The following is a 10,937-nucleotide window of genomic DNA, read 5'->3' on the forward strand; positions in this document are numbered from 1 at the left end:
CATTACCCCAAGACTTTCCCTGTATCCCTTTGTAATCCTTTCCCTCTGTATGCCTGCTCCCACCTCCAGGAAATCACAGATCTGATCTGATCTATATCACTATACATTAGCCTTAAAATTTCTTTTATTTGTTCTTTTAAAAATGTTTTAGATATTTTAGTTCTTTTAGCATCCCATATAAATTTTAGGATCAGCTTGACTATATCTGCAAAAAATTCTGCTGCAATTTTAATTGAAATTGCTTTAAATCTGTAGAATAATTTGGAGAGAATTGGCATCTTTACTATTTTTAATCTTCTAATCCAGGAACACAGCGTGTCTTCCTAATGATTTATTCTTCTTTGATTTTTTTTTTTGGTTGTAGTTGGCATACATTCTTCAATTTCTTTCATCAGCATTTTGTAAGTTCCAGCATGCAGATCTTAGATGTGTTTTGTTAGATTTATATCCAACTATTTCATTATTTGGAGCTATTATAGATAGGATTATTTAAAAATTGTTTGTTTCCAATTGTTCATTCAAAGTATGATTGGTGTCTGTAGATTAAACTAGTATCTGACTTTGCTAAACTCATTAGTTCTAAGAGTATTTCTGTAGCTTCTCTGGAATTCTTTGGATCTATAAATATGTCTTCTGTGAATAAAGACAGCCATATTTCTTCCTTTACAATTTGCATATTTGTGTTTCTTTCTCTTGCCCTATTGCACTCTGTTAGTGCTGTGTTAAATAGGAATAGTAAAAGTAGATATTCTTGCCTTGTTCCTAGTCTTTCTCCATTAAATATGATGTTAGCTGTAAGTCTGTTTGGAGATGCCCTTTCTCAGGTTGAGAAAGTTCTCTAGTTTGTGAGGGGTTCCTTTAAATTATTGTTTTGGATGTATTTTAAGTACTTTTTTCTTTATTGATATGGTTTTGTGGTTTTTCTTCTTTAGGTGTTATTATGATAGATTTTCGCATTCCTGGAATAAAACCCCCTTGGTGATAGTATATTAGTCTTTTTATATATTGCTGGATTCAAACTTCTAACATTTTTGTTGAGGGTTTTTGCATCTATGTTTATTAGAGATATTGGCGTCTAGTTTTCTTTATTTCTACCATCTTTGGAATTAATATCAATATAATATGAGTTAGGAAGTATTTCCTCCTCTTCTGTTCTATGGAAAAGAAATGCTGAGCTTGAGAAAGTCAGCCTGCTCCTTGTCCTAGACGGAAGCATTATCTCATTCCTTAAAGGTTGCTTGCTGTCTATACAACCCTGAGAAATGGCCAAGGTGATGTAGGGTGAGGGCTATGTATTCTTAGCCAGAAAATAGTCTAAGGCCAGGCTATTATACTGCAACCCACACAAAATAATCTAGACTGACTTGCAGATATTTGGTGTCACTGTCAATAATGACAAGGGGGGCAATATGTGGGTCCAAAAGCAACCCCTTCCCCAATGGAGAGACATTCTGTACATCACTCTTTCCCCATATATAGATATGTAACCCAAAGGGACATGATTCACTTAATTTCAGAATTTGTTGTTCAACTTGACTAGGGTCATCATTCCGTTGGTTTGGTTAAATCCCATGGGTGGTTTCATCCAAGGCTTGTAGCCCAATTGCTAAACATGGCATAATCCGAGGCCACTCAGGTATCAGGAGAAGCAGATGCGTTTGTATCAGTGAGATCTAAACAAGATCATGCTGGCCCATGTGTTTGTACAGGCAAGAGGAGGGCCGTGTTCAGGAGCTGACATGGATGGCATCAGGCACACCAGAATATGTCTGGCCATGTTCACATGGGTTTTTCTGTGGTTTTCATGCCAAGGAAGTGATGACCAACCTGCAATCAGGTCAGATTGCAGGCTGCACCTGCTGCTTGACTCTGGGAGACCATATGATTCTTTTATCAGGTGTAGTGCTCAATCTAGGGCACATGTGTCAAACACAAGGCCCGCGGGCCAAATCCAGCCCGCCAGGCCTTGCAATGTGGCCCGCACTGCGCTGTCATCACTGCACTCCGCTGTCAGTTTATGACATTGTCAGTTTATGACTGTTCAGTAAACCATTCGGCCCGCGATTTAGGCTGGATTTTAGATTTTGGCCCCTTCTCTGATTGAGTTCGACACCCCTAATCTAGGGGACAAAGAGCATTAACCCTCTTCCCATCTTGCACCTCCCAAGGTTTTAAGGTGTTCTTGCCCGAAGTACGTTCTGTCCATTGCCATGTAATTGTTCTGTTTCATCCCAATGCCTATAACTTCACTTTTATCTGATCATCCAGAAAGGTCAGCTGCCAGAGGAGCAAAGATACTTTTATAAAATTTACAGATTTTTTTATGTCTTCTATTTTGGTCAGTGTGGACCAAAATAGAAGACATAAAGAGAACTCAGTGAACAACTTATTCAGCCAAGTGGTCGTTGTCTTCATGATCAAAGACTGTGTCCATCCAACAAGAGAAGTCTTACCCCAAGCCTCACTCTACGGTAACCCTATGATCTAGGACCATGTCCATCCAGAAAGAGAATGTAGGTGACTGAGCCATAATTCAATTCAAATCCCCTAAGCCCCTTTTGAGCTGAGCTGTCACCTGGAGGTTACAAACCAGGCTGACCTGGGATTGCTGTGAGGGGAAGGAAAGATACATCATGTCCAAAAATGGGCTGAATCCTGAATTTTCAAAATAGATCTCTATAATCCACCCCTTTTGTCCTGATCTTTATCCAGGAGGTGACCCCTTTTAGGGGACAGCCACATTCCATGATCAAGTTGCCTTACTATGGTATATGGATCAGGAGGAGGTAAGAGAGGTAGAGTCTGAAATCCTTTTTATTCCATTTTGTAGAAAGCTGTTTAACGTTCAACAATATTAGATATCTGCTGATGGTAGGGAGCTGCAATGTCTACCAAATACTTTGACTATTGGCCCATTGTTGGGCACACCACTGTCAGACTGCAAACCATCTGCATCCTATCTAATAAAGAGGGAATATGCTAAATTGATTGTCACACCCTCACAAAGATGGTGGCACCCATAGCCAATAAGGAGGGAATATGCTAATTGACTGCCATGCCCTCAAAGATGGTGGTGCCCAGTCCCCTCAGCCCCGCTGGGGTGCCAGGCACATGGCACAGCCAGGCCTGCCCCAGGTGGGTCTGGCCTCTCTGTGCACCTGCCTCTGGAGTCCCCCAGTTTCCTCAGCCCCCAGCTGCCCAGGGCTGGTCCAAAGTGCAGGCAAGCCTTGGATAGTGGCTGCCTAGCTGCCCAAGGCTCAGATAACCAGGGCTGGCCAAGGCTTGTGCTGCTGGCAGTGGCAGCAGCAGAGGTGTGATGGGGCATCACCTCTCCCTAACCACCAGGTCACCTCCCACCCCTGAGGGCTCCCAGACTGTGAGAGGGGGCAGGCTGGGCTGAGGTAACCCCCCTCCAGTGCATGAATTTTCACACACTGGGCCTCTAGTTAAAAACATAAGAGTCTTTTACAGTATCCAGTCTTTGATGGTGGATGCATTGCCATGTCCAGGAGGCAAAGGCAGTTGGCTCCATTAGCAGCTGAATTCCAGATGGTCTCATGGGAGAGCAGGCCCTTGCTATGGGCGTCTACATGAGTCACCCAAGGTGACAACTACTAACCATCTATTACTGACCCCCACAGACCCCCATCATTGTCCCCAGAAACCCCATCACTCTTGCCAGAAACTCTCTGTCAAAGTCTCTTAGGCCCCCAAACCTCAAATCAAGTTCCAATTTGTTGTCAACTGCCGTAAAGCTGCTTCTGAGAAGCCCTTCTATTCCTGGACCCACTCCTAAGATCACCTTTCTAAGGGGCTGCTGTTTTTTGAGAGATGCAGTAAGTTTCTGTCCAGCATGGGAAAGTTAAATTGCTCCAAATTTGTGATTTTCAAACTTTTTAAAGTATCACAAGCCTTTTTAGAAACAGATAAGGTGAGGGTGTCAGCTACTCGTGGAATTTGGTTTTCCTTGCTAAGCGAAACAAGGGTCAGTCAAGGACAAGACCCCTCCTTTCCTGCAATAAGCATGTCAGTCAAAGCAAGACCCTACCCTCAATTCCCCAAAGGACAAAACTCAGATGTTTTCACTGGTTCAGAAGGGTCAAGTCTCCATTCCTGCACCATGACCTGGGAGGTGGGTGGGTCCAGACAACCCCCCCCCCCCCGCACTTAAAGACAGGTCGAGGTGTCTATCAGTGCTGGTTAATCAGCCCTTTACCCTCTTGCTCAGCCCAGCCTGGGTTTTAGAGCAGGAGTTCTTGATTGGCTGTCAGCTGGAGAGCGCACCCTCTAAAGGTGTCAACGCTGCTCTGATGAACAGCTGATTGACATCAGAGCCCACAGACCTGTCACAACTGGCTCCGCCTCTTTCAGGCCCTCTAAGGACACAGAGACAAGCAGGCCTGCCTGGAGGATCTGAGCCCATTTCTCCGCCGCCCCCCCCCCCCCCCCCCCACGCCGCTGCTTTCTGCTGATCCTTTTTAGGTGTCCTGTTCTGTTGCCCAGTCCCACCCAGGCAGGGAAGGAGGCGATGGAGTGGAGCAATGTTGATTTCCCCGACTGTGAGCAGCGGGGGGGGGGGGGGGGGGGGGGGGAGTAGACTCTGCGCAGCCGCACTAGGGAAAACAAAAACCTGGAGCGGGTCCAAAACAGTTTCAAAGATGAAGTCAAAGCGCCTGCTAGTTTGCAGTTCACTTGTAGCCTTCAGGGATTGGCTTTCGTTCAGACCGCCCAAGTTGAATCTTGGCTGGGACATGTATTCGCGCATGTGTGACTTTTTGAAAATATATTTAAGTTTTCTGTAATTGTGTTTTCCGTAAGAGCATGTAATACAACTCTAGTTTAAAATTAAAAAGTAACTGTAGTAAAAATAATCATAACTAATCATCTATTGTTGGTTGCACAATATACAAATTAAGAACTTTATCAATTACCTAGATTGTGATGGGTATGAATAAAATTGTAGAGTTTAGGAATACTATTGAAGTTATTGTTATCAATTTAAAATAGGATGTTATAATTTAAAATACTTAAAGCTTAATGGAAGGAACAACAGATCTACAAACCAACCAGAAAACAATTACCAAAACAGCAAGAGTAACTCCTTACCCATCAATAATTACTTTATACGTAGATTAATTCTCCAATTGAAAGACATAGGAGGGCTGAATGAATTAAAAACAAACAAACACCAGGAGCCAACAATATGCTGCCTACAAGAGACTCATTACAGCTGTTTGTACAGAAAATAATACAATAATTAATAAATAATAATTCAAGAATAAACTGCTGCACATACAATTGTAAACCTACTTTTTGCCCTACAAATTATAGACTGAGGGTGAAGAGATGGAAAAAAAATATTTCAAGCAAATAGAAGTGGAGGGTAAGCAAGTGCAGCTATACTTACATCAGACAAAATACTTTCAACTAAAAATGGTAACTTTTATTAATCAAAACTCTTTTTCAGGGTCAGATCCCAAACCGACCTGTCTGAGCTTGTTTTTCAAAATGAAAGCTTCCCCCAAAGAGGCCACTTTGTGAGTAGAATTTTCTGGAAAGCCCGGAAAGTGGATTCCACGTAAGAAAAATGGTGGTTCAGAGGCTGGGTAGTGTGTGTAGAGAGTATTTTTCTTTAAAATGGAATCTGTTTGAATCTACCTCCCCTCCCCCACTCCTAACACCAGTCCTGCCCCATCTTGATGGGTTTAGAGTTTCTGAAGAATTCCTTCTTCCTCCCCTTCCTTCCCTCCCTCTCTCCTTTTCTCTCTCTTACTCCTTCTTTCTCCTCTCCTCCTTCCTCTCCCTGCGTCTCTCTCATTAAAATAAAGAGCCAGATTATTTTTTGTTTACCGTAATTCCCGGCAGCATGACCACAATGTGTGTGCTGTGGAGGGGAGAAACTCCGCAATAAATGTGGAGAACGAATAGTCAGGGGTGGCATTTCAAAGAAGGAAGTCCTCTCTGAGAAGCTGATATTTAGCAGAAACTTGAAGGTTTCTGGTTAACTTTGTGTAGTGTGTAAAATTATAAACTCCTCCTAACCACAGCCATGGGGCCTCAGGGGTATGGCCTATGACCACCTCCATAACCTCATCCCTAGCCATTCTTTTCCTGGGAGATTCCAGTAATCAAAACATTCCAGCCAGCCAGCCTTCTGGTGGAACTTGCCTATTTCCGTGCTGTGTACTCTCAGTCTTACTCATCACCTTAAGGCAAACTTCCTGAGAACTGAGAATATCTTAGTTCAGCTCCCTCCTGAGACAAGGATTGAAGTCAAGTAGTTTACCGGTCTTGTTCACTGAGCCTTGCACATAATAAAGGCTCTATTCAACTGCAGGATGGAGGTGTATATTTGTTATGTTGCTGGAGCAAAGCAGGGTCTAAAATATCAACGTTCACTCAGCCGGTTTGGCTCAGTGGATAGAGCATCGGCCTGCGGATTGAAAGACCCCAGGTTCGATTCTGGTCAGGGGCATGTACCTTGGTTGCAGGCACATCCCCAATAGGGGGTGTACAGCAGGCAGCTGATTGATGTTTTTTGCTCATCGATGTTTCTAACTCTCTCTCCCTCTCCCTTCCTCTCTGTAAAAAAATCAATAAAATATAATTTTAAAAAATAAAATATCAAGGTTCAATGAACCAAGAGGTTGCCGGTTTGATTCCAGGTCAGGGTGTGTGCTGGGGTTTCAGGCTCGATCTCGCTGGGGGCAGTGCAGGAGGCAGCAAACTGGTGTTTCTCTCCCTTTCTTTCTAACATTCAATATAAAACTGTATTTTAAAATATCATGGCTCAAATATCCTTGGGGTCAAACAGTAGGGTGAAAATGTTTTTCTCTGACCACTCCTACCGGCCACCATGCCCACCCTGGGAAATTCCTGAGGACGGAGATCCTGGTGACTGTCAGTGCCTGGCGCATTGTCAGGGCTTGGCACACAGGAGGAACTCAACACCCACCTCTTCATCCCAATGTAATCTGTTCAAGGCCAGTTGTTTAGCAAAATGGCTACTATGAGAAAGATAGAGAATGCTGAGCAATGGTGAGGAAGGAGCATTTGCAAAAGGGGGAATTGCAGTTGGGAAAACTGGCATGCTTTACTAAGACTCATCACCTGTCTACCCCATGGTAGCAATTCCGTTCCCAGATGCATATATGCCCAAGAGAAATGAGTGCATACGTCCATCAAAAGATGTTCACAGAATAATTTTATTTACTCAGTCTTTTTATTGTAGTACATGGGCTGGGACTGATGGGATGGAGATGTGGGCAACCATTGCTGATTAGCATAAAGGCCTATCCCGATAGCCATGAATGTGCTAAAGGTGCCACCACTTGGCATTGCAGTTTTCCTGAGGCCATCAGCTTCTGACCCCACATTCCGATCCTGGGACAGAAAAAGGAGCCAAAGAGTGCCCCAGCCACCATGCCCATGGTGCAACCCATCACTAAGCCCATCTTTTTGTGGTCAAAGCAGCTTGGCTGGGACTATCCATAGGGACCCATGGCCACTGGAATCTTACTTATGGCCTCAGTCACTCCAATAATTATTCTTTTCTTATTATTGATTTTTTTACAGAGGAAGGGAAAGGGACAGAGTTAGAAACATCAATGAGGTAGAAATGTTGATTAGCTGCCTCTACTGGGGATGTGCCCGCATTGAAGGTACATGCTCTTGACTGGAATCGAAACTGGGACCTTTCAGTCCGCAGGCCGAAGCTCTATTCACTGAACCAAACCAGTTAGGGCAAGAATTATTCTTAATAGCCCCAGACAGAGAAGTGCCCAAATAACCACTGACACTAGAACGGATGAAGTGTGGTCTATTCCTACAATGGAAGAGAGCACAGTAATGTAACTACTGACCATGTAACTACGTGGATCTCACAAACATAGTGCTAAATGAAAGCAGTCAGATGCAAAAATGTCTCCATGCACTTACATGAAGTATTGGACTAGACAAACGAACCTGCACCGTTACAAGTTGGGAGAGTGTTTACCCTTGGGGTGGGGGGGGGGGGTGGACCTGAAGGAACTGCCTGGAGACAGAGGCACCCTGGGAGAAGACTGAAGCGCCAGACCTGTGAGTGAAGAAGCCATCTTGGATGTCCAGCCCAGTGGAGCTTTCAAATGAATCCAGCCCCAGCCACCATCTGACCCTAAGAACGGCCTACCTGAGCCGTCAAGCATAGGACCATGAAAGACAATACTAAATTGTCATTTAAGCCACTGAGTCTGAGGATGCTTGTTACACGGCAATAGAGAACCAGAACACCCAGGAAAGGCTGCAGTGGCCCTCTTAAGGTCTGACACCCCCGCTCCCACAACCCCCTCGCAACAAAATGAACACCAGCCAGTCAGATTTTCGGTTTCTTTAATAAGGTGCTCTGCGGAGAGGGCAGAATGGCAGGCAGGGGGTAGAAAAGGTGGTGCTTCTTGAGGTCCGCTGGGTATCCAATCAATCCTCATCTGGTAGCTGGATCTTGCTGGGGTCAAAGCAGTTGGATTCCATGATGGGAAGGCCATTGGCTTCTCGGTATTTTATAAGCCTTTCAGCTTCCCGGCGGGCCCACTCGTGCATCCTGGAGGCAGCAGCAAGGGGGAGGGAAGACATGAGGAAGCCTCACTGGACAGCAATCCCCACCGCAGCCCTCCATTCCTCAAGGGTACAGGACAGGACTCCTGGCAGAGTCCCCTTCGACTTCCACCCCTACCTCTGCGCCCACCCATCCCGTTCTCTCGGCCACCCCATGAACCTGTAGTCGGGCATATATGCCATAAAGGTGGTGCCAAAGACCAAGACGATGGATACGCCGAAGAAGAAGACGATCCTCATGTTCCAGACATCCAGAAAGGGGTCCTTGTCGTAGCCATGAGAGTCAGGGTTCTGTGGAAGGAGAAGAGGTCAACAGGGCTTCCGGCTGCTCCACAAAGCCTTATGCTGGCCATGTGTGAGCTGTTCCCCAGTTTCACCTCTAACCAGTCTCCCCTTGCTCCCTAAATTCCCCTCTTTCCGCTCTTAGGACTTGTCAAGCTCCTCCCCACCACAGGGTCTTTGCACTTACTGCTCCCTCTGCCTGGAAAGCCTTTCCCCCCGATGTAGTCATGCCTGGATCGGCCTCCTTATTCAAAGTTTTGGCTTCTCATCTTCTCTTAAGAGGCATTCCCTCTTCACATTGTCTATTAAGTTGAACTATCAGAAACTGCCATTTTCTTTAGTCAAAGATGGTTGACTATTGGCCATTTCCTATGGTTCAACCTAATAAAATTACCCCCAACCCCCAAGTCTCTCTCGATCCATTTATCCTGCTTAAACTAATACCTGCTGGAAAGAATGTTACCAAAGTAGCATCCCACAGATCTTGTATATCACATTATCTTATATTACCAATTACATGCTCTATATTACCATTTCCAAGTGTTTGACATATTTATCTTATGTGTTTTCCACTATCGTATAAGCTACATAAGAGCAAGGGCTTTATCTGATTTCTATACTGTTGGACCCCTAGGGCCCTGACCTGTGCTTGGAATTCAGTGGGTCCCTGACTCTTCTATTTACAGAATGAATGAGCCTCTTGTATATCCAAGCCCCTCAACCGGAAGTTAATATTGATGAAGTACCTCTCATGTGTCAGGCCTTTCCATACACAGGCTTCACAATATGCCAGCAAGTTGGAAAACTAAGTAACACCTTCTAAATGCTGAGTACGTACTAAGTGCCAGATGCTGTTCTGAGCATTTTGACTCATTTAATTATACGATGCAGCATTTTTAAAAAGGTGTCCTAATACTTTTTCCCATTTTGCAAAGAAACTGAGGCACTAAGGGGTTAAGTTGCTTCCCAAGGTCACTGAGGTGAAAAACTGTCAGTGCCTGTATTCCAACCCAGGCATTCTGATTTCAGAGCCTCTGCTATCACCCAGCACAGGAGACCTGGGGGACCTCATGTGTCCTGACGCGCATTCAGTTATGTGAACTTGGGCAAGTCACTTGGACTTGGCGTCTCTGTGCTTCAGTTTCATCACCTGTACATGGAGTATACCAACAGTACCGAAGAGACAGAGTTGTTTGGAGCATCACATAAGTTAACGTATGTAAAATGCTTAGAAGACTGGCACCGCGCAAGCGTCCTATCAGGTTGGATACTTTTCTGCAAAATAAGGTCAGCCTCGCCTCTGGCTCTGCACCGAAGATAACGCGGGGGAAATGAGGACAACGAGCTAGGCAAAACACACAAGTCCTCGAGGATTTACCCGTTGCGCAATCCCCAACCGCTTAAGAAAGTCCTCTACGGCGCCCCGTCCGCCGCCCCCGATTGACCCTCCCGGCGTCCCGTTTCCCCTCTCTCACCTTCTCATAGAGGTTTTCGTCCTCCGGTTCTGGGTCCTCCTGCCAGCGCACTGTCGGCTCCGGCTCCCGCTTCCCCACCGTGGCGGGCGGAGCGATCACAGCCCTAGCAGAGCTGGATTCCCAGCGAACCGGGGCGGCCAGGCGCCCTCGGGTCGCCGCTGCTGCCAAAAGGCGGCGAGCGCACAAACCTAACAGTCCGGGCGCCATGACAGTCGGTGCTGCAGGTTCTCAGGGGCGGACCGGAAGTGGAGCTCTGCGCAGCCGCAGTTGACCCGGGCGCGCTGATTGTCGCTCCGCCCCCTCTGCACGAAATAGGGCCCAGCCGGTCTAGCTGTGCTTTTAAAGGGGCCGGAGGCGCTGAGCAGCCCTCTTTCCTCCCGGTGGCACGGCCTCCATAGAGCAGCCATTTCCTGATGCTCTCGGTTAAGCAATGGGAGTTCTGCCCGTGGAGCCTGCCGGGACTCCGCCTTTCCTCGGTGGGAAGAAAGCGATGACATTTTGGGGGGGCGGGTGCAGTTCCCAGCCAATCGCGCCGGGTTTCCCGTGCCCTCCGCGCAGGAGGCAGAGCTTCCGCTTGGCTTTCATCTT

General features: G+C 46.1%; 1 protein-coding gene across 1 annotated transcript; it reads right to left on the minus strand.

Annotated features, from left to right (window-relative positions):
* Nucleotides 1–8,353: 8,353 nt before the first annotated feature.
* Nucleotides 8,354–10,900, minus strand: NDUFB11 (NADH:ubiquinone oxidoreductase subunit B11). The gene is made up of 3 exons (XM_084870635.1): nucleotides 10,350–10,900; nucleotides 8,753–8,883; nucleotides 8,354–8,578 (listed from the first exon to the last, which is right to left on the minus strand). The coding sequence occupies exons 1-3, from the start codon at nucleotides 10,554–10,556 to the stop codon at nucleotides 8,455–8,457; spliced, it is 462 nt and encodes a 153-aa protein (XP_084726761.1). The 5' UTR covers nucleotides 10,557–10,900; the 3' UTR covers nucleotides 8,354–8,454.
* Nucleotides 10,901–10,937: the final 37 nt, after the last annotated feature.

Source organism: Pipistrellus hanaki (genome assembly GCF_964339955.1).
Source record: "Pipistrellus hanaki genome assembly, chromosome: X".
NCBI classification, from domain to species: Eukaryota; Metazoa; Chordata; class Mammalia; order Chiroptera; family Vespertilionidae; genus Pipistrellus; species Pipistrellus hanaki.